Source organism: Spermophilus citellus (assembly GCF_964194105.1).
Source record: "Spermophilus citellus genome assembly, chromosome: 5".
NCBI classification, from domain to species: domain Eukaryota; kingdom Metazoa; phylum Chordata; class Mammalia; order Rodentia; family Sciuridae; genus Spermophilus; species Spermophilus citellus.
In genome coordinates this window covers 159,363,278-159,386,779 of record NC_138186.1, presented here as the reverse complement: position 1 = coordinate 159,386,779, position 23,502 = coordinate 159,363,278, and the positions used below count along the sequence as shown (strand labels likewise).

The following is a 23,502-nucleotide window of genomic DNA, read 5'->3' as shown; positions in this document are numbered from 1 at the left end:
TGCTAAATTGCAAGGCTGGCTTTGAACTTGCAATCCTTAGCCTCCCAAACCTCTGAGATTACAGGTATGCACCACTGCACCCAGCTTTTTAAAAATGAATTTGTAAGTATGGATTCTTTTAAGTGAAATGCTATTGAAGTAAATTAAGAAAAAATTTTGTGTGTGTGTGTGTGTTTTAGTAATTTTTTAATCTCATAATGTTCCATGTGTACTTATTTTCTCCAGTGCTAGGGGTTGAACCAGGGCCTTGTTAGTGGCAGGAAGTGTTCTACCACTGAGCTATACTCCCAGCCATACACATGTGTATATTTTTTAAACTTGTTGTTCTATTATAATTAGGTAAGATTTTCTGTTTCACAGATTTTAAAAGAAATAAGCTTATTTCATAGAGAAATTATAGCTACATATAATTTTAAAACACTAAGGAAACAAAACCAATTTGAAATCTGAAATCTTTTTCTTTCAGCGTGGGATGTGGTAATGCCTGCCAGACTTCTCAGAGCCGTGGCCAGATCCCACAGTGTATTATCAAAAGTACATCAGTGCCGAAGATTTGTTCATCGAACGTTAAAACCGCTCAAGGAACTTGAGGATACAATATGCAGCAACCCCCTGACAGTACACCAAAACTTGGATTCATTCTTTCCTGTTGCAGCAGCTGGTGGTTTGAATGAGCCCCAGATCCTGGAAATGAACTGGAAAATATCAGATACAACCAAACTCTGCCCATTAAATACTGTACATTGCCAGGATGAGAAAGCAGGTCTTCCATCCAAGAAATCGTATCCTGCTCACAGGAACGGGACCCACAAACCTAATCTATTGGGTTCTAAGTGGTTTATAAAAATATTAAAGAGGCATTGTTCATCTACTTCAACTGAAACAGTTGTTCCAAGGCAAGACTTTCCACAGATCAAGAGACCACTGAAAGCATCAAGGACCAGGCAGCCATCCCGGACCAACCTTCCAGTTCTGTCTGTGAGCGAGGTAAACCCTATGTGGCTCTGGCACTTGTGTTTATCACTCATTGCTTATTCTCTAAACAAGCATGGGTTGCAGCGCAGCCCTGCCCCTAATGCAAGAGAGCTGGCAACCAACTCAGAATTTCTTTTAAGATCTTTGAAGCCTAATTAATCCAAACAGAGTCAAAATCTTAAGAGTTAGTGATATCCATAATGACAAAATACAGGCAATAAAAGATACAAATATAGTTTATGAAAGGATTAATTATTGGCCTAAGAAAAAGTTATTGGCCTTTAGAAAACAGCATTAATTCCAATCTGAGAATGGGACTATAAAAAGCATCTATTTTTTCAAAAAATCAATCTGGAAATTCTTCATCTTATTTAAAAGGTATAACTATGCAGATAGGTGGTGCAATGATGTGGCAAGGTGAACTCAAAAAGCAAGGAGCAAGAGGGTTTTCTCTTTTTTACCTTCTGAAGGTTCAAGAGGGTATTTTACTCACTGCTAAGAGGTTTCTAGGAATTTTTTAATACAGCAATTTGCATTTCTCCTCTAAGTGATAAACAGTTAAGGTCAGGATTAGACACTTTTTTTTGACCTTTGTGTTTTGCGTAATACCAAGAACTATGCCTTGTACTTAATGTTTGTTAGGTTGGAAAGCATGGGAAAGAGGTAATGAAATCTTTAATGTCAATAGTCATCAACATTAAAAATAGAGCCGGGCACAGTGGCGGACACCTGTAATCCCAGTGGCTCTGTAAACTGAGGCAGGAGGATCAAGAGTTCAAAGCCAGGGCTGGAGTTGTAACTCAGCGATAGTATGCTTTCCTAGCCCGTGTGAGGCACTGGGTTCAATTCTCATCACCACCCATGAATAAGTAAAGAAAATAAAGGTCTATCGACAACTAATAAATATTTAAAAAAAAAAAAAAGAGTTCAAAGCCAGCCTCAGCAAAAGCGACGTGCTAAGCAACTCAGTGAGACCCTGTCTATAAATAGAATACAAAATAGGGGTGGGGATCTGGTTGAATGCCCCTGAGTTCAATCCCCACTAACCTGCCCCTGCAAAAACAAAACAAACAAACAAACAAACAACAACAACAACAAAAACAGGAATATCGAGTTGGGCCTAGTAGCACAGGCCTATAGTCCTAGCTACTTGGAAGGTTGTGGCAGGAGGATCGACGATCACTTGAACCCAAGAGTTTGAGGCCAGCCTAGGCAATGTAGTAATACCTATTTTAAAAACTTAAAAAATGTAAATATTTAAAACCTGATTAGATTTTCTGAAGCTACTAAAAAGCAGGTTAGAATGTCTGTCTTCAAACTTTGATTCTAAGCATGTTCAATTCTGAGCCATGTTCAGTTTGTGTGTGTATGTGTGTATTTTTACTATGCAGCTCACAGACCCTTCATGACTGATCATCAAATTATGTCATTATGAGTTCATAAATGATTTTTGGTTTGGATCCTGGGTTGTTTTCTCTATTTGTGTTGTTTCTCTACACCCAAAATGTAAAGGACAGTCATGTGTGCAGAAGCTGCTCTTACACCCCTCTTCTTCCAAGAGCTTGGTTTGATCTGGGAATTTCAGCATTCAGGGGACAGAGATGACACTAAGGATCAAAACCTAAATGGAGGATCCCAAAGGAAGAGCAACTCATTTTTTCTCTTGTCAGGTGTACCTGCACAGTGCATTGAGTTTCTTGTGAAGAAGCTGATGCGGTTGAAGATGTCACCTTTTTTATCATTACTCATTGTGAACCCCCAAAGAGGCTCCATTTCCTTAGGCTGTCCTTAGATTTAGAAGCCGTTTTCCTGAATTCCATTTTTTATTTTTCTTTAGGATTTTCTTTTTCCTGTTTCTTTCCACAAAAGGATTTGAATTTTAAAAATTCAACACAGTTTCAAATGAGATAATAAAAACATTCAAATTTAAAAGCAAACATTTAATGTGAACAGAGACATTTTATCAGGGACTTAGTAAGAACAATCTATTTGAGCATTTAGTTTTGAGACATCCAGTAATTAAAACAGAGGCAATCATCGGAGGTTGTACATTTCTTTTCATCTGAGTTGTGGTTGCATGGAGGGAGGTAGATACAAATAGATGATGTCTTAATAGAAATGGTGTTTATTTTGTGGGTCTTTTCAGAGGCCACATTGTGTTATGTAATAGTGACCTCATTAGGAGTTTCGCAAAACGAGAGTGTGTTGCTTTTAAATTTTGAGTTTTCATTTAAGCCCATTTCATAAGGAAAATAAGATAAAATATTATATTTCTAAGTGATCTGAAGTAGTATAAGTATGGAGCTTTGTTTTCTGAGTATTTTACCTTTCACAGGAAGATCAGTCTTCAGGCATGACTAAGTAGTCTATCCCTAGGACACAAGGCTTACTTTTTTTCTGCCCCAAGTTGAGGGCTATTCCATTTTCCTGTGAATGTCATAGGACTGTTGACTTCTTTGTTACAGGGCAACCCTTTCCATCACCTTTGACTGAGACAGGGCAAGGCCTCTGCTTAGTGTCAGGAAGCATGTCCGCTTCCTCTTGTTCCCACACTTGCTCTAGAGCAAGTATTTGGAATTGCCTGAGGTTTCAGACACCTTCCAGATTGGAATTAAATCTCTACCTGGTCTCATTTATGGAAATCACAACCTGCTGTGATAGCTGAGTATGGCTTATAATTCAGCAGACGAACAATGGCAGTGCTCCCTGAACATGTCCAGTCTTTCAGGAGCAGAATGCCAGAGGGTGAGACTCACTGGCCTGAGCAGCTTGGAGACTGGCATCAGAGAGAGAATGATGGAACACCCAGTAGCATTTTTCAGACTGACCTCATAGCATGTTATAAAATTAACTTTTTACAGAAAAAGGAATAGGGTAGAAAATACCAGAATGCATTTGCTATGATAAAGAAAAATAACTGGTTTATTAAGTTTCTGTGGCAGTTATTGGTTTTATCTGCATATATGTATTGAGTATATAATCTGATTTCTCATTATAGGTTGTAGCCAAAAAGTTTATAAGATAAAGCATTTTTTAACATTTATTTTTTAGTTGTCATTGGACACAATACCTTTATTTTATTTGTTTATTTTTATGTGGTGCTAAGGATCAAACCCAGGGCCTTGCATGTGCTAGGCAGGCACTCTACCACTGAGCCACAACCCCAGCCCACTAAAGCATTTACTAGTAATATAATTTATATCTGTATTTTGTAACTTTGATCTACATTCAGTGGGTGGCAATAAAAATGCATATTTTCCTTTTTAAGTACAGTCTGTTTATAGTCACAGTACTTTTTTTTGAGGGGGGGGGTACCGGGAATTGAACTCAGGGGCACTCAGTCACTGAGCCACATCCCCAGCCCTTTTTTGTATTTTATTAAGAGACAGGATCTCACTGAGTTGCTTAGTGCCTTGCTTTTGCTGAGGCTGGCTTTGAACTCAGGATCCTTCTGTCTCAGCTTCCCAAGCTGCTGGGATTACAAGTGTATAACACCAGGCCTCACAGTACTTCTGTCAACAAAATATGGGGTGTTTTTCCTCCATCAATGAATTCTCCAACTCTCTGGATGCTAGTAAGATGTCTTACAATTCATTCAGTTGTGACCCTGTGTGGAGTTAGTAAGAGTGGACTCAGTCTGGTAGAACTGCCTCCCACTTCAGACACCAGCCCCAAGTCCCAGGTTATAAATCGGGTTCCCATGTCTAGCTTCTTGAGTTTGGAGTTTGCTAGAATGGCTCCAGAACTCAGGGGAACAATTTAGATACATTTACTAAGACTCATGAACCTCCAGGTGAAGAGGTTCACTGAATTTGAGAGGAGGGCCTGAAAGTTCCAAGCTTCTATTCAAGGTTTGTTGTTTCTGGCAACCAGTCCCCATCCTGAAGCCATCCCAGAGCCCACCAAGAATCACCTTATTGGAACAAAAGGTGTACCTATCCTTGAGAATCTTCAGGGGATTTGGAAGCTGTGTGCCAAAAACCCAAGGCAGATACCAAATATTACCACAAAAAATGTTCCTATCACCCGATATCCCTTAGGAAATTACCAGGGTTTAGGAGCTCTGTGCCAGGAGCCAAGGACAAAGACCAAATAAAAGTTTATCCAAGAATAATAGTAAAATAGAAATAAGGTTGTGATCGTATACTATTTTTTCTTCAGTAATAGTGTATGAATAAAAATTTTTTTCAGAGCATGTGGTGCTGTTAGTGTAAGAATCTTGTATAGATTTCTAGCCCCATCTGCTGGAACATGTCTTCTGTGGCCACAGAAACAAAACTTACAGAAATACAGTGGTTCAGTGTTTTAACATAGGCCTAAATTTGGGGCCTAAATCCAGTAACTATTTTGGGTTGATTTGGTCCATCTATTAAAGAACAAGTTACTTATCCCCAAGCTAAAATCCAAAATTTGCTTTACATACGTACATCTAACTAATGCTTAATAAATAAGGATTCACTGTAAAAAGCCAGGAAAAAAGTTTCTCATACAGTAACAGCACCTTTAATTAACAGTGGGAGATATGGCCAGGTGAAGTGGCACACACCAGTGATCCCAGCCACTTGGGAGGCTGAGGCAGGAGAGTTGCAAGTTTGAGGCCAGCCTGGGCAACTTAGAGCAGGGTTGGATGTGTGGCTGAATGGTAGAGTGCCCAGTACCACAAAGAAAAAAGGTGGTGACAAGGCGCTCCATGGTTCTCTTTCCCTTTTCCAAATGGTCTCACATGAAAAATTGAAATTTGGAATCAAAACCAAAACAAATGTCAAAAAAGTCAAGTTTCAAAACTTGTGAATTGTCTGTTGTTAGAAGGCCACAACTTAAGAGGAGTATGGTGAGCCCTGTTAACACCTGTGACATTGAAGAGCTCTTTGAGCCAAACTAAATAGAAGATACTAAGAAAAGAAAAGGTGACAATCTTCAGACTTAGAATGGCTATGGAAAAGGAGGTAATGTTAAAGATTTATTTGTAGTCTGGAGTTCAGAATGTATGTTCTCGTAGAAATAGTGATTGAATGACTTGCTGTGTTCCACCCACTCTTTGAAAGTTCAAAATAGCATGCATTTTAGCACACGTGGGCTGGGCCAGTTACAAAAATAAAGCAGATGTGAGACATTTGAGGTAAGGACTGTGTGGCTGCGACCTGGGCCCGCTACTCAGCCCTAGTCCATGGTGGCCGGATCTCCACTTAGGCAAAAGATGGTAGGGAAATGTGGATTTTATGTGAAATCTCTCAGTTCATTGTTGACTTGTGACTCCCATCTTAGAAATGCTGTGAAGACCAACTCGGATGGCTGTCGGAGCTCACTGTGTTCAGCACAGTTACAGGCTCATCCTCGTGGACTGGCCTTGGACTGTTGTTATCTTCTGTCTTCTCCTTTTTGCGCCTCCTTCCCGCTCAGTTGAAACCGATCTTATTATCAGTCGCAGTCAGAGAAAGCACCCACCCTAACATGCTGTGATTTTTGTCCAGCAGGCCACAAATCTGCCAGGTCTCACCAAGTCGCGCTGTGCCTTACCTGATGGGTTCTGACAGGACTCCCTTTCTCTCAGCCAGCTTAAGCTCATTGAAGCCAGGCAGGTCTAGGCCATGCCCATCCTATTCTTGCCCTCCAGTGACTACCTGGTCTCTGAAGTGTGTCTGTGTGTGGTGTGTGTGCGCGTGTGTTCTTCCACGTGTGGCTGTGGGAAGTAGCTCACTGCAGGAGGGGGCTACCTCATCATTCTCCACTGATTTCAGCTCATCTGACTTAATGTTTTTTCTAATTACTTGGTGTGCTTCTGAATAGATACTTTGTTGATTTTTTGACGGTTCAGTTTTTGTGATTTCTCAAGTCTTCCATTTACTCCTGAGCTGCTTTTTAAGCCACTCTATTGTGTAACAGACTGAGGAGAAGACAAAGCAGGGTTAGCCCATTAATTGAGAAAGGGTAGGAATTAAGTAACAGGAGCCAGAGGAAGGAAGGACTTCACAGACACTTCTCCAGAATTTCAGAGTGGGAATGCCTAGGAGCTGAGATGCGGAAGTCCTAGGAAGAACTGTTCATTTAGTGACTCTTAAACTTCTTTTGACCAACTATAGTTCAGTAAATATTGAACAGTCCTGAGAAATACATATTTATCAGCTTTTTTAAACTTTAAAATAACCCTATAAAGTAGGCATTATTATTCTTGATTTTTAAAAAAAATTTCAATCATATTTTTGTCTGAATTCTTTTTTTTTTTTTTTTTTTTTTTAATATTTATTTTTCAGTTCTCGGCGGACATAACATCTTTGTTTGTATGTGGTGCTGAGGTTCGAACCCGGGCCGCACGCATGCCAGGCGAGCGCGCTACCGCTTGAGCCACATCCCCAGCCCTTGTCTGAATTCTTATGCTGATAGCTTTCAAACTTTCCTGGCCTCTTTGGTGAGAAATATATTCAACATTTTATATACATAGTGACATACATAAGTAGACACATATGTGACAGAAAACTTCATATAGTAACGTTTGCTCTTGCAATGAGTATTGCACCATGATATTTTGTATTTTATTCTTTTTTTATATTTTATTAGACTTTTTTTTTTTTTTAAGCTGGCTTAGGTCAACTAAACTGACATCTGCATATGACAGATGAAGCTGCTTACCTCATGGTGGCTGGAAAGCAAAGAGAGACAAAGAAGAGGGGCCAGTGTCCCTTTCAAGGGCACATCCTAGTGACCTAACTTCCTCCCGCTAGTTTGGACCATCACTGCAAATTGCTTACCATGTATACGTGGTATGGACACACAGGTATCTACATGTCTGTACAGACAGGACCCCCAGCAAAGCACTGACGGACAGGACATGTTCTCAGAGTTGCAGATTTTTTTGTTTACTATTAGCCAGAATAAAGATATTATAATTCTTCTGTGGATATTAAGGATATCAAATACTAATGTTGTGAAAGAGTCAGAAACTCCGGGTTGGAAAGCTGCTCGGGCTGCTTCAGACACTGCCAGTTGGAGCACGGCTTCCCTTTCAGGATCATTATTCCATCTTTTTGGCTAGCAGAAGCAAATGCTTCTGTCAATGAGCTGATATTTGTCTCTCTAACTTCTTTGTCTTCATACTTATCCCTTCTCTTGTATGAACTTTTGAGATGTTTGCAGAAAACTTGAGTTCTGGCTTTGCCAAATGAGGACCCCTAAGTTAGGGACACAGTAGCCATCACAGATGTTTGAGCCTCTTGGTAACCCACCTTGTGCTCACAGAACCTGATGCACTGCACAGCATTTGCCACAGCAGACGAGTACCATCTGGGAAATCTGTCTCAAGAGCTGGTCGCCCATGGATACATTGAAGTAACAAGCTTGCCTAGAGGTACTTCTGCTTGAACCTGGGGCCAAGTATGTTAAAATGTATTAGAAAATAATTTTCCTGTGATATTGTCCTAAGTATGCAATTGTTAGCATTTCACTTTCTGTTGAAAGGATTGTAATCATAAAAGTGGTGTCAGATGTCTTTATAAAGAAATTAGTTGTGTTTATAGAGCATTTGGTTCTTAGATTAAATTTATTCATAAGATCACTGTTACTTGGGAAGATCAAAAGCTGTGTGTGGTAGTCATCTGTCTTTCGCTACAACAAATACTCAAGATATATCAACATAATAAGATAAAAGGCTTATTTTGGCCCATACTTCAGAGGTTTTAGTCTGTGGTCAGTTGGCCCATTGCTTTTGGACCTGTGATGAGACGGCACATCATGGTGGGATCATGTGGAATCAGCTGCTCACTTATGACAGCTGGTACTTCTTCCTGAACCTGGGAAGGTGAGAAGAAAAGAGAGGAAGAAGAAGGGCCAGTATCCTTTTCAAGAGCATACCTGCAGTGACCTAACCTCCTCCCATCAGGCCACCTCCTAAGGTTCCAACACTTCTAATAATATCATGGGCTGAGGACCAAACCTTTGGTGGATGCTTACCCAAATCAAAGCCCCATGCTACTTCTTTTTTGTCACATTAAAAAGTTATTTTAGCATTATAAAACCATGAAATTGGTGGAAGGGCCTTTTAAAAAAATTCACCAGTCCATTAGTGAGACCCTTGCCTCAATTTAAAAAAGAAATTAGAAAAGGGGCTGAGGATATAGCTCAGTGGTAAAGCATCCACTGATCCACCAGTACCAAATCCAAGTAAATAAATTACCAGTCCAATACTTCAACAAAATTAGTTAAAATATAATATAGTATAAGAAAGAAGAAAATTAACAAGTGAGGATTTTAAGATAGTTTCAGGTAGGATTTTTGAGAAGATATCCTGTTTTACATTTAAAAATGAATAACTTAGAACATTTTGATGGGACAAAATTTTACAGTGATTCTCAAGATAGTCCACTACTGAAAAAACTTGAGTTTCCTTCAGAGTAGCAAAAATATCAGGGTTGAAAACTTTTCTGCTACAGAGAAAATTCTTTGTTAAAGACTCATAGATTGACATAAAAAACAGTTGAATGTCTTGCTTTTTCAGCTTTGGTGACCTCAACAGAGTGTTTGTGCTGTTGGATGACAAAAAGAATTAGAATTAACAGAGCCATGTCCAGAGCCCCTAAGATAAAAAGTTGCTTAGGGGTATTCATGGTGGGCACTGAAGGCTGTCAGCAGTGTGGCTCTGGGCATTGCAGAGTTGGGAAACTGTATACAACTGTTTGTAAATAACTAATAGTATCTTAATTGGTATGTTAATATTACTTATAATGTATTACAGAAAATTCATTTACTTACAAGGAATATTACTGTACTAATATGTAAATTAACTACTGAGTAATGAATATTGGTATGTATTTGATAATATTTAAAAGGTTTAAACTTTTAAAATAGTTGCAGATAACTCTAATTGTAGTTCTGAGTCTCCTTGGTGTACAAAGTCGTCATAAGTACTTCTGTAAAAATTTACAGATGACTTTTAAACCTGTGTCACTTTGTGACTTTGTTCTGTTGTTGTTGTTATTATTTTAAACCACAGATGCAGCAAATATTTTGGTGATGGGTGTGGAAAGTTCTGCAAAAGAAGGTGATCCTGGAACAATATTCTTCTTCAGGTAACACAGGAAGGAAACCCTGTTGGCAAATGAGTTCCTAACCAAGTCCCTATAGTCTTTAAAGGTTCATGTACCTCTCATAACAGAACATGTGTTCAAAATGTATTTGTGACCAGAATCTTGTTTTCTCTTTTTTGGTGGTGCTGGGGATTGAACCCAGGGCCTTGTGCATACAAGGCAAGCACTCTACCAACTGAGCTATATCCCTAACCCAATCATCTGATTCTTTTTTCATCTAGCAGATCTGGAATCCTCTGGCAAATCCTCTTGGAAAAGTTTTGTTTTGTTTTGGTACCAGGGTTGAACCCAGGGGCGCTTAACCACTGAGCCACATCCCCAGCCCTCTCTATTTTTTATTTTGTATCACTGAATTGCTTAGGCCTCTAAGTTGCTCAGGCTGGCTTTGAACTTGCTGTCCTCATGCTTTATCCCACAAAATTGCTGGGATTATAAGTATGCACCACTGTGCCCAGCAAAATAAACACATTTAAAAACAAGTAAATAGGAACTGAGGGTGTGGCTCAGGGTAGAGTGGTTGCTTAGCAACCACTGGATTCAATCCTCTCCAACACCCCCCCCCCAAAAAAAAAAGACCAACTACTAGTCTTCTCCTGCTTTGTCTCTATTTGTAAATGTGGATATTCACTGAGGTTTAGGTAAAGTGTCTTGTCTCCTAGTCATCTCAGTGCCTGTGTAGGACTCATGCCACCTCCCCTGCTGTTCTTCCTTCCTTTTCTTTCTTCCTTTTTTGTGGCTTTTCATCTAAATTTTTAGCCTGTCTTACCTCTCCAGAGACTTCAGACAGGGACCCTGACACACATATACCTACTCCTTTATGTAGAGACTGTCTTGATACCAAATACAGTGGAGTAGTTGAATGATAATAATAATAGAAACCATATTTTTAAAAAAATCTCCCCACACTTGAGGAAGGTCAGTTATTCCCATCTCACTGCCAAGAAAGCGGAGGGTCAAACAGACTCAGTGAATTACCCAGGATCATGAGACTCATAGGTGGCAGAGCAGAAACTTGTGGAAAATCTATAACTTGTCTTGAAGATGGGCAAGACACCACAGCACTTGCTACTCCAGAGAATGAGATAGAAGTGTTTTTTGAGCCCAGGAATTCAAGAGTTCAAGACCAGCTTAAGTAACATAGTGAGACCTTTTCCAAAAAAAAAAAAAAAAAAAAAAAATCTGAAGTTTGATTGAGGGTTTTGTGATCTCAGTCCTTAGGGGTGTTGAAAACAAGAAGCCTTATTTTTGTTCACATAGATGCTGCCTTCCATTTGACCCTACCATTAGGGATAATCAGGATTTCAACATTTAGCCCAAGTAGAATGACAGCAGCGCTGTGCCTCAAAGTGAAAAGTGTAGATTTCTGAGGGCCTAGGTCAGCACTGTCCAGGGGAGATGTGGTGAAGCCTCACACGTGGTGCTGTGTTTTCTAGTTATCATAGTTTTAAAAATGAAAAAAAGGAGCAAAGCTGCCACCTCAAGGTGGCCAGGAAGCAGACTGTGATGGAAGGGCCTGGGGGCAGATACACCCTCCCAAGGCACACTCCCAGTGCCCTGCTTCCTCCAGCTAGGCCCCGCCTCTGGGGCTCTTTCCACTACCTCCCATCCACTAGGGATGAAGCACTTATCACAGGGCCTTTGGAGGAGCTTTTAGAGCCAAACCGCACCCTAGCATTTGCATTCAGTGGTGAATTTCACACTTAGAGCTCATCTCAGATGCCACCAGGCATGTTCCAAGTGCTCCATTACTCCAGGTGGCTTCTGGGCACTGTAGTGCACAGATGGAGAGGTGCACATCTGCATATCTGAACCAGTACTGTGGTTGTGGCTTTGCTTCAGCGCTGTGTCCTGAGACCCCACCCTGACCCGTTACACCAGAGTACTCACTGGCCTCCCTACCCGCCTGCTCAGCCCACCACTGCTCCTTTGGTCTGTTGTGGGTGGAGTTGTTCTTCATGATGCAACTCTGAAGATGACACTCTCCTGCTTAAAATTCCAGGGGCTCTTCCCAGACTGTCACAGCACAGAGTCCTGTCAGGGCTGGGCTCCTGCCTGTTGCTTCAGCCTGAGGCTCATGTCCAGAATTCATGACCCTGCAGCTTCTGTTTGTCCAAGACACTGCCCTGTTCCCAACGTCCACCTCCCTGAACCTGTGCTGGTTCTGATGCACATGTTCTGTTTTCCTCACATGGCTAGCTCTGCTAGTCCTTGAGAATTGTCCCTCTCTTGGACATCCCATAATACATTCTGCATAACTTTTAAAGCCCTGGTGGTCTAGGTGTGTCTTTTCTAGCTTGGAGTTCCTGGAGGACCGTAACGGATCACACTCATTTTTTTCCATCCTCAGTGCTAAAATAAGCACTGACCCACATATCTACTAAGCACTTTGCTTGAGACGTCTAAAAAATGATGTGAATGAATCCTATGTACCTTCCTTCCATTTCCCCCTTGTCTTTTTCAGCACAAAAACCCAAAGCCATGACTCTTTATTTACTAAAACGGATTAGCATTCGAAACTCCAGACATGAAACCAAGTTCATTTATGGTCTTTAGAGCTTACATTCTGTTAGAGACATTGTGCAGGTGGGAGCTTTCCTCCACTGAGGCAGTTAGCTGTCAGAGCTTATAATTGGTCTCGTCTCTTTATTCTACAAGATTAAAAACATAATCTTTGCATATAGCAGAATCTTCCTAATAAGGCGGGGTCTCAGAAGTTTTCCTAATTTTGATTTCTGTGCATCCACATTGAATCAAATATGAAAGAGTCCAGATACAGGAATTAATATTACAATAACTACTACTTATTTTGCAAACTGTGAGAAATCTTGAATTTTGAGAAATCGGGATTTATCAAGAATCAAAAAATATTTCGTATTTTAGCAAGTCCATCTAGGGACCATATTGTCTCATTAGGCAGTAAATCATATTTTCTGCAGTTGAATTCTGGATTTGTTCTAGATGTTACCTAAGCGTGGCTTCAGAATTATTCTACCTTTAACTCACCTGATTCTCTTGCTATTTTAAATCAGGGAAGGAGCTGCTGTGTTTTGGAACGTGAAAGATAAAACTGTAAGTATAAGTGAAGTGTTAAAGTATAAAAATACAGTTTTGTAAGAATAAATTGTTTATTAGCACTTAATAATTTGAGATTTTGGAAGATAAATAGGCAATCCACAGCTTATTTGTACAGCATTATGTGATATTTATCTCATCAGTTTCATCTTCTAAAATGCATATTTTGGTTTATTTTTAAGTTTTATACATTTCTATTTTCTGGGCACACACTCATTTGTGGAGAATCCTAGCCACCCCTGGCAAACTGCAGGAAGAAAGAATTGCATTTACATGTGATAGTGCAGAGTGTGATTAATGCACATACAGTTTATTGGAAACTGGTTAAACTGATTCTTATTTTAGATAAAATTTTCAAGAACTTATCACTCATGGAAAATAATTTCTTCAATATCTATATTAGGATTTATTTAATGTAACCTTTTTAGAGGCAGCTTTGTGATGTATATCAAAGATTTATATTTAATTCAGCAATTTTATACCCAGAAAGTTACCCAAAAGAAATAATCACAATTATGCATAATGAATTACATAATGTTCATTAAACCATTGTTTATAATAGCAAAGATTATAAATAACAAAAACACATAATAATAGAAAGTTTGCTAAATACAGTTATAGGATAAAATATACTACAGCTCTTAAAAATCATGTGGAATAATATCTATTCCCGGGAAACTGCTTATGTATGTGATACAGTTAAATTAAAAGAGCACATTACAACCTGGGTGCAGTGGCGCATGCCTGTAATCCTAGTGACTCAGGAGGCTGAGGCAGAGGATCATGAGTTCAAAGCCAGCCTCAGCAACTTAGTGAGGCCCTAAGCAACTCATTGAGACCCTGTCTCTAAATAAAAAAATAAAATGGTTGGGGATGTTGCTTAGTAGTTAAGCACCCCTGGATTCAATTCCTGGTACCCAAAAAAAAAGCAAATTAGAAAATATAACCAGCATAACATCATCTCTAATCCCAGTGGCTCAGGAGGCTAAGACAGGAGGATCCCAAGTTCAAAGCCAGTCTCAGCAATAGCAAGGCACTAAGCAACTCAGTGAGACCCTGTCTCTAAATAAAATACAATAGGGCTGGGGATGTAGCTTGGTGGCCGAGAGCCCCTGGATTCAATCCCTGATATACACCACCACGCCCTTCAGCTGGGTGCAGTGATATATGCCAATAATCCAAGCTATTTGAGAGGCTGAGAAAAGAGGATTGCAAGTTTGAGGCCAACCTCAGCAACTTGGCAAGACCCTTACAACATAGATCCTAGATTTAATCCTCAGTACAAAAAAAATAAGTATGCTTCCTATAATCTCAGTTTTGCTAAAAGGAAATAGATACCTGCTCAGTAGAGGAGGGATTCTGGGGAACAGGAAATGTACATGACCACCAAATATAAGAAAGTATAAATTGATCATCTGAAGTTACAAAAAATGTAACACCACTCTGTGGTTTTTGAGTGCTCTCATAAATGTTTGAATTCTAAGATTGGAAGAACTGTTTTGGAGAGCAGGTTAGCAATATTTATCAAAGATATAAGCAGGCATATCTTTTCTTTCTTTCTTTTTTTTTTTTTTTTTTTACAATGCTGGGGATGAAATTCAGAGCCTCACACTTGCTAAGCAAGTACACTCTCCCTGAGCAACACCCTCAGCCTGCATGTCTTTTGATCAGCAGTTTCTAAAGAAATAGGCCACAAAGATTTATGCATAATAATGGTGAATGGAGACATTATAATGGTGGAGAGCAGAAATTATCCCCCACAGATGGACATTTAATGTGGTTAAATAAATTGCAGTGCCTCCATTAAGGAGAACAGCATTGCAAATGTTCATATGCATAGTTATCCCATTTCATGCAGAAAGCAAAATATACACAGACCTCACAGAAAAAAAATGTGTATAGGATATACCCCAAGTTTAATCATGGTTACCTCTGAGAATTATGATTCCAGGTGACAGAGAGAGATGGTCACTTTCTATACCTTTATGTTCCTTAAATTTTTACAAGTGTTTGCCTATACAATTTTTTTAGAAATTAAATAAATAAAAATCATAATGTTACCAGTGATTCTTTGAGATGTGGGATAACAACTTTATTTTCTTTCTTATGCTCATCTGTATTTTCCAAAAATGAAAATAAATGAATATGTCATCCTGATTAGCTTACTAGGTTAATAACATAGTGAGTTTGCCTTTTCCTTAAGAATTAAGCAGTAGAAAACAAACTATTTAGTCAAATGTATGAAAGATGATATATCATGAACTATGTAATGCTTTAAATAATCAATAAAAAAAATATACTTGTTAAAAAAAAAAAAAGAAAAAGAAAACAAACTATTCATTGTTACAAACATTAACCCCAGAGCACATTTGTACTTAGGGAGCCAGTTATAATTCCAGGTAATGTTCTTTTTCTTCTAGATGAAGCATGTAATGCAAGTTCTAGAGAAACATGAAATTCGGCCTTATGAGATTGCATTGGTACACTGGGAAAATGAAGAGCTTAACTACATAAAAATAGAGTAAGCAACTTTTTATCAAAGTTATGAAAAGGGTACTTGGGAAGAAAAGTAGGCAAAGTAGTAGAGAAGATAAATTATTTTTGAATATGGATACTAATTTTAAGAAAGAAGTTGTTGGTACAAATACAAAGCCTCACCTATATAATAAATATTAGTGGAAATAATAAGCCTTTATCAGAATAACCCTATCATATTATTCCAGTAAAAGGTAAAGCCATTTTTTCCTGAATTGATTTTGAGCATAAAAAGGAAATGAGGTAAGGGGTGATCTAAGAGAACCACTTGTGGGCATGTGGGGGACTGCAGGAAGTGGGAGCCCAACATACAGTCTCCAGTAAGATATGAGTGGCAATAGCCTCGCTGACTTTCCTGTCTCAGCAAGGGCAAAATGAGATGTTGGGGCAGGATAAATAGGGCAGGAGACTCTTTCCTGGTGGTGTCACCAGTCTAGTGGAATCCAGGGGAGGAAAAGTCTTTGTAGGTTCTTAAGGAAGTGTTGATGGCAGAGCTCGAGGAAAATTTAGAAGAGACACTAGCTACAGAAAGCAGATAAGCACTAAGTAATAATGGCCAGCAGTAATGAAGTACTCACCACATGCCAGGCACTGTTTTCCAAGTACTTCCCATGCCTCACTTCATTTCAGAAACTCTGTAATCGCAGTTAACTGGCTTTCAAATGGAGTTCAGAGTGCTCTCTGGCCTATGGGCACCTGCCTAATTTTATTTTTAAGCCCTCAATCTTGTGGTTATTGTTCCCATGAATGTCCCTTCTTTTGGGAAATCAGAGAAATGCCATTGCTTGCTAGGCACTTGTATGTGCCTGGACACACAAATACACACACACACACACTGTCACACTCTTAAGAGTTGTGGAGGAATGAAATCCTTAACTGTTTGAATCTGAGTCAGCTATTTGATTTTATCACAAAACCACTTTAGCCAGGCGTGGTGGTACATGCCTATAATCAATCCCAGTGACTCAGGAAGCTGAGACTGGGGGGTCGAAAATTCCAGCCTCAGCAATTTATCTAGGACCTGATAAGCAACTTAGTGAGATGCTGTCTCAGAGAAAAATAAAAAGGGCTGGGAATGGGATTCAGTAGTAAAGCACCCCTGTATTAAATACCTGGTACAAAAAAAAAAAAAAGATCACCCTAGCTATCTGCTGCCTCCTCGGTTCTGTGGTGTGGTCCAGGCTCGTTCATAAAACCCTTGCTCACTGCTCCCTTTCCTCTTTTCCCTTTGGCTGAGGTGGTCAGCAGATTTTGCCCTCAGCCTTCCCATTAGTCCCCAGTCCACCTTCCTTCATCTGTGTCTTCATGTCCCACACCTTTTGTGAAGGGTCCCCTGTACTTTCCCCATTTCCTTGTGATGTTTATATTCACAAACTCCCTCCCTCTGCTCTCCCAGTCCCTTCCAGAAAGATCTTCAGGTAAAGCCTAGTTATTTATAACTTCTGCCTCCCTTGCCTTCCCCGTCATGTAACTCCAGTGTGTGGAGTTTTACATTCAGCATCTTTGCACTTAGCAATTACTGTGGACATTTTCCCTTTATATTAACTATTCTTTCATAACATGTTGGAGTTTTTGTTTTTTATTTCTGTCTTTGAGATGGGATTTTGCTATATTGCTGAGGCCGGCCTCCACTCTAGCTCTTGGGTTCAGGTGATTCTCCTTGTCTAAGCTTCCTGAGTGTTGGCACTATAGGCTCCCACCACCACATCTGGCTCCTTTTAATTTTTGTTTGGTGAAATTACTAATTGAACATTTGGTTTCTTTTCTGATTTTTTACTATTAAAGTAAAAATGTTTTGTACACAGATTTTTTTTTACATTTTTTATTGCTTCCATACAGTAAATTCTTAGAAATAAAATAACTTGAAAATAGTTTAGAGCATTTATAAAAACTCTTGATACAAATTAACAAAATGACCCCTAGAAAGGTGATTTTTTTTTTAAAACAAAAACTTTAAATGTGTTTGAGATTTGGAAGATTCCTGGGTATGGGAGTTCCAGCTACTTGGGAGGCAGAGGCAAGAAGACTGGCTGACCTCACCATTCAAGACCAGCCAGGGCAACATAGTGAGACCCCATCTCAAGACTAAAAAGGGTTTGTAAGTTACTTTCTTCACCACCCCACCCTCCTTCCACAGAGGTCAGTCGAAACTTCACAGAGGGGAGATCAATCTAAATTCGGAGCTGGATTTAGATGATGCCATTCTAGAGAAATTTGCTTTCTCCAATGCCCTTTGTCTTTCAGGTAAGTTACTGCTGCTGTTTGCAGAATGCATTACACAGTTTTCATTTCATCAAGGGGAGTTTATTTGGTGAACATTTTGGCATGTTTTCACTCTACAAAGCTTTAGTATCCTTTTTTTTCCTCCATAAAATAAATACAGTAGAAAGTTTAAAGGTAGTGTCTGTACTATTACTCATTCCTTGTTAATTGTATTGATAAACCTTACTTCCCCACAAATGTTTTTTATGTGATTGTCACTGCCTTTGTTTCCTTTCCGTTTCTGTCTGTATGATCATGATACTTGGGTATCTCTGATCCAGGCAGAGAAAGCCCAGCCCATGTGACTGGGCACAGGCCTCAATGGAAAACCACACTCCCAGGTTTCACAGGAATGGGCCAGAGTCACAACTACTCTAAGTTTTTCCTGAAAGATCCATGCCCCTGATAATACCGTAGAAGTTCTGTAAGAATTTCCTTTGCCTCTAGTGTGCACGAGGCAGCTGCTGCAGCAGCCCCTCCACACCCTTCTGGGAAGCTTCAGAGACCTCTGTGCTTTCCTCATAGCCCTGAGGATTGTAAAGGAAAACCAGCGAAGGCCCGCTCCAGCCCTGTGCACAGAGCTGCTCGGGGTGTCAAGGGGTACCGCACACCTTCTGGGCTTCTGAGAAGTGGTAAATTAGAAAATCTGGAATTCTACTGGACTGCTAGACTAGCTTTGGTCTGTCAACAGGGCCTAGAAATCTTGAGTTTCCTGTTCTACGTTAGTGCTACCCTTTGCCATAATTAACCATCCTTAATTTTTAGTTTCAATTTTTAGCACATTTGCTTCTTATACTTTTAATGTTCGAATGGCAGCAAAAGTACTGTACAGTTATGGATTTTATATAAGCATGAATAATATTATAAAGAAATTTTCCATGTTTTTCCCCCCAGTGAAACTGGCTATTTGGGAAGTGACACTGGATAAATTTATTGAGTCTATTCAGTCTATTCCAGAGGTAATTATATCAAGTTTATGCTTATTTTCAAGGATTGATTCCTAATTGAGAATAATACAAACTTCCTATATGTACAATAAAGTAGTAAAATGCACTAGGAATGGGGCTGGGGTTGTGGCTCAGTGGTAGAGCATTCCCCTAGCACATGTGAGGCCCTGGGTTCTATCCTCAGCACCACATAAAAAAATAAATAAAATAAAGGTATTGTGTCCAACTACAACTGAAAAATATTTTTTTAAAATGCACTAGGAACGCTACACAGAATTTAGGCAAAAGACAAACCAGGCTAGGAATGTGGCTCACTGGTAGAGTGCTTGCCTAGCATGCTTGAAAACATGGGTTCAATCTTCAGAAACACACACAAAACCAACTTCCAAATACATATAAAATGGTGAACTTTCATGTGTTGATTTTTTTTAAACTTCAAATGACTGTGATGGCACAATATTTTTAATATAACTGAATAAAAGTTATATATATGTATATATTTTTAATATAACTGAATAAAAATATAACTGTGCTGGAGTTGTAGCTCACTGGTAGAGCATTTGCCTAGCATGCTAAGAGGCCCTCGATTTGATGCCCAGTACTACAAAAAAGGAAAATGAAATCTTTCTAAGGAAGGAGATTATCATTTTTTTATGATTAAAAAAGACTACTAAATTTTGAGAAATATAGTGGCATAAAAGATAAGTTATTGTTACAATATGGTTATAAATGTATAAAGTTATATTAAAAATGACAAAGTGCATTAAAAGTCATTTTTACTAATGTTTTTACAGTGACACAATAATTACTCTTGGAAAAAAAGGCCCTGTTTTTATGATAAGATTAGGAATGTATATCATGGAAGTGCTGATACAAAGGGTGTTTTAGCTTTCCATTACTGTAACAAGAGACCTAAGATGATCAGCTTATAAAGAAGAAAGGTTTATATTGGCTCACAGTTTGGAGCATACTCAGTGCTGGTACAATTTTTGTCCATAGTTGGACAAATCCATTGCTTTTAGATGTTTGGCAAAAAAGCATCTCATGGTAGGGAGCCTGTGGGAGAGCAAGCTATTCGCCTCTCTGTAGCCAGGAAGCAAAGAAGAAGGAAGAGAAAGTCTGGAATTCTACCAGACTGCTAGACTAGCTTTGGTCTGTCAACAGGGCCTAGAAATCTTGAGTTTCCTATTTCTACGTTAGTGCTACCTTTGCCATAACTAACTCTCCTTAACTAACTATCCTCTTTGCCCTAAGGCAAAATTTTCTTTTGTAAATATAACATTTCATATGCTTAACAATATCAAGAAAACATTCCTGTATATTAAAGAGAAAACATTTAAGCCGAGCATGGTGTCACATGCCAAGTTCTCAGTATGCCTTTCGAGGGTACACCCCAGTTACCTAACTCCTGCCCACTAGGCCCCACCTCATAACGCTTCCACCTTTTCTCAGTAACACCACAGGATAAGGACCAAATCTTCAGACACATGGCCTTTGGGGGACTTTCAGGACCAAACTAGCCAGGCATGATGGTACATACCTGTAATCCCAGTGGTTTAGGAGGCCAAGAAAGAGGATGGCAAGTTTGAGGCCAACCTCTGCAACTTAGTGAGAGATCCTACTGAAAATGAAAAAGGCAGGAGATGTAGTTCATGGTAAAGTGCCTCTGAGTTCAATTCCCAGTACTGGAATAAAAAAAAAAGAAAGAAAATAATCTATAGCAAAGGGAAATTTTAAAAAGCATAAAATTTCTACTTAATAAGATTTTGAAATCTTGGGGTGAGTGTAGATGTCTATTTGGGAGACTGACATATAAGAGTTATGTATGTAAATTTAAAATTTTGCTCCTTTAGAATTTGCTTGATGAATCTAATACTTACTGGAATCCTTCAGTATCCATGGGGGATTAGTTCGAGGGCCCAATCCCTACCCTCAATATACCAAAAACTATGGATGCTCATCTTTATGTAAAATGGCATAGTATTTCCATGTAACCCATGCATGTCCTCTTGTATACTTTAAATCATCTGTAGATTATTTATAATACCTAATATAAATAAATGCTGTGTAAATAGTTGTAATAGACTGTGCCATTTAGGGAACAGTGACAAGGAAAAATCGTCCCCATACTCAGTGCTGGTGTAATTTTTAAAAATACTTCTATTCTTTGTTAGTTGAATCCACAGGTGAAGAACCCACAGAAAAAGGGCTGACTGTGTGTGTTTCCCCCCTCCCAAATAGGCTTTAAAAGCTGGCAAGAAAGTGAAACTGTCTCATAAAGAAGTTATGCAGAAAATGGGTGAACTCTTTGCCCTAAGGTAAAATTTTCTTTTTGTAAATATAACATTTCATATGCTTAAAATATCAAGAAAACATTCCTGTATATTAAAGAGAAAACATTTAAGCCGGGCATGGTGTCACACGCCTGTAATCCCAGTGGCTCAGGAGGATGAGGCAGGAGGATCGCGAGTTCAAAGCCAGCCTCAGCAAAAGCGAGGCACTAAGCAACTCAGTGAGACCCTGTCTCTAAATAAAATACAGAATAGGGCTGGGGATGTGGCTCAGTGGTCAAGTGCCCCTGAGTTCAATCCCTAGTATCAAAAACAGAGAAAAAAAAAAAACATTTGCCTTACAGCTATTTTTCTTTCACTGATTACTAGCATGGAGAACTCTTACCCATGAGAACCAAGCAGGCTGTATTAGGACTATTCTAGAGGATAACCAGCATGTATAAGAGATTTTAATTGGTCTACATTAAACCATATCAAGGGCACAATAGATGCTCTTTGAAGGTAGGAAGATTCAGTCTAGAATTTGGTTAATGGGAATTCTCAGTAAAAATATATCACTGCATCATGTTGCTAAATCACTTAATTGCTACTGAAAAGTTATATACCATGTTTCATTGAATTTCAGTCACTATAAAATGCCATAGACAAGGAAAACCCTGCCACTTAAACTATAATAATGCTTTTTTATGTTTATATTTATTTCATACTGAAATGAAAAATTCAGGAGATATAAATGTCAAATGGATCCAGAATTCAGGAGATACACCACTTTTAGCCGAATTGTGGCTCAGTGGTAGAGCACTTGCCTAGCATGTGTGAAGCACTGGGTTTGATCCCTGGCCCCACATAAAAATAAAAATAAAGGTATTGTGTCCATCTACAACTAAGAAGAATTTTAAAAGATATATAACTTTCTTCCTCCATGAAAACAGAGTTATCTAGTTATAGAATTGTAGTAACCTAAGAGAATGATGGAATTTGTCTACATATTGAATCATTGCCACATCATGTGTTCATACTGATAATGTTTTCATAAACCTTTAGTGGTTAGGTAAAGAACTGGAAAAGAATGGCTGCCTTTTATTGTTTTTCTGTCTGTAAGAAAAAGTTTTCTATTTTGGCATTTTTTCATTTTTGTGTATGACAGTAGAATGTATTTTGGCAGAATATGCACACATAGAGTATAACTAATTCTCTTTAGGTTCCCGCTCTTGTGGTCATACATGGTGTAGAATTGCCCTGGTTTTTTATACAAATACAAGGTTAGGAAAGTTATGACCAATGAATTCTATTGTTTCCTATTCCCCCCTCCCTCCCTTCCCTTTGTCTAATCCAGTGGACTTTTATTCTCCCCACCACCCTCCCTTGTTGTGGGTTAGCATCCACAAGTCAGAAATTTGGCCTTTGGTTCTATGGGATTGGTTTATTTCACTTAGCATGGTATTCTCCAGTTCCATACATTTACCGGTAAATGCTATAATTTCATTCTTTATGTCAAGTAATATTCCGTTGGGTATATATAACACATTTTCTTTATCCATTCATCTGTTGAAGGATACCTAGTTTGTTTCCATAGCTTGGCTCTTGTGAGTTGAGTTGCTATAAACATTGATGTGACTGCGTCACTACAGTCCGATAATTTTAAGACCTTTGGATATACCGAGGAGTGGGATATAACAGGGTCAAATGGTGGTTCTACTCCAAGTTTTCTAAGGAATCTCCATACTGCTTTCCATAGTAGTTGCACCAATTTGCAGTCCCACCAACAATGTATGAGAGTACCTTTCTTCCCACATCCTCACCAACATATACTGTTACTTGTATTCTTTATAACTGCCATTCCGACTGGAGTGAGATGGAATCTCAGTGTAGTTTTAATTTGCATCAACATTATAAAAATGGCCATAATACCAAAAGTACTATACAAATTTAATGCAATTCCTATAAAGATCCCAATGACGTTCTTCACAAAAATAGAAAAAACAATCATGAAGTTCATTTGGGAAAATAAGAGGCCCAGAATAGCCAGAGCAATCCTTAGCAAGAAAAGCGATGCAGGGGGCATCACAATACCAGACCTTAATTTATACTACAGAGCATGGCATTGGCACCAAAACAGACATGAACAATAAAAGACACACAGACACACCCCCATAAATACAGTTATCTCATCTCAGATACAGGCACTATGACCGCACATTGGAGAAAAGATAGCCTTTCAACAAATGGTGCTGGGAAAACTGGAAATCCATATGTAATAGAATGAAATTGAACCCCTATCTCTCACCCTGCACAAAACTCAACTCTAAGTAGATCAAGGACCTAGGCATTAGACCAGAGACC

At 39.0% G+C, this 23,502-nt stretch overlaps 1 protein-coding gene across 3 annotated transcripts in view; it reads left to right on the top strand.

Annotated features, from left to right (window-relative positions):
- Positions 1–23,502, top strand: part of RMND1 (required for meiotic nuclear division 1 homolog) — a 44,330-nt gene that overhangs the window by 5,748 nt on the left and 15,080 nt on the right. For all 3 annotated transcript variants that reach the window (XM_081295158.1, XM_081295160.1, XM_081295159.1), the window contains 8 exons: positions 467–987; positions 8,209–8,317; positions 9,959–10,034; positions 13,082–13,121; positions 15,545–15,645; positions 17,797–17,903; positions 18,816–18,880; positions 21,110–21,186. In XM_081295158.1, the coding sequence (XP_081151284.1) occupies positions 481–987; positions 8,209–8,317; positions 9,959–10,034; positions 13,082–13,121; positions 15,545–15,645; positions 17,797–17,903; positions 18,816–18,880; positions 21,110–21,186 (1,082 nt within the window). In that variant the 5' untranslated portion in view covers positions 467–480. The remainder of the gene's footprint in view (positions 1–466; positions 988–8,208; positions 8,318–9,958; positions 10,035–13,081; positions 13,122–15,544; positions 15,646–17,796; positions 17,904–18,815; positions 18,881–21,109; positions 21,187–23,502) is intronic.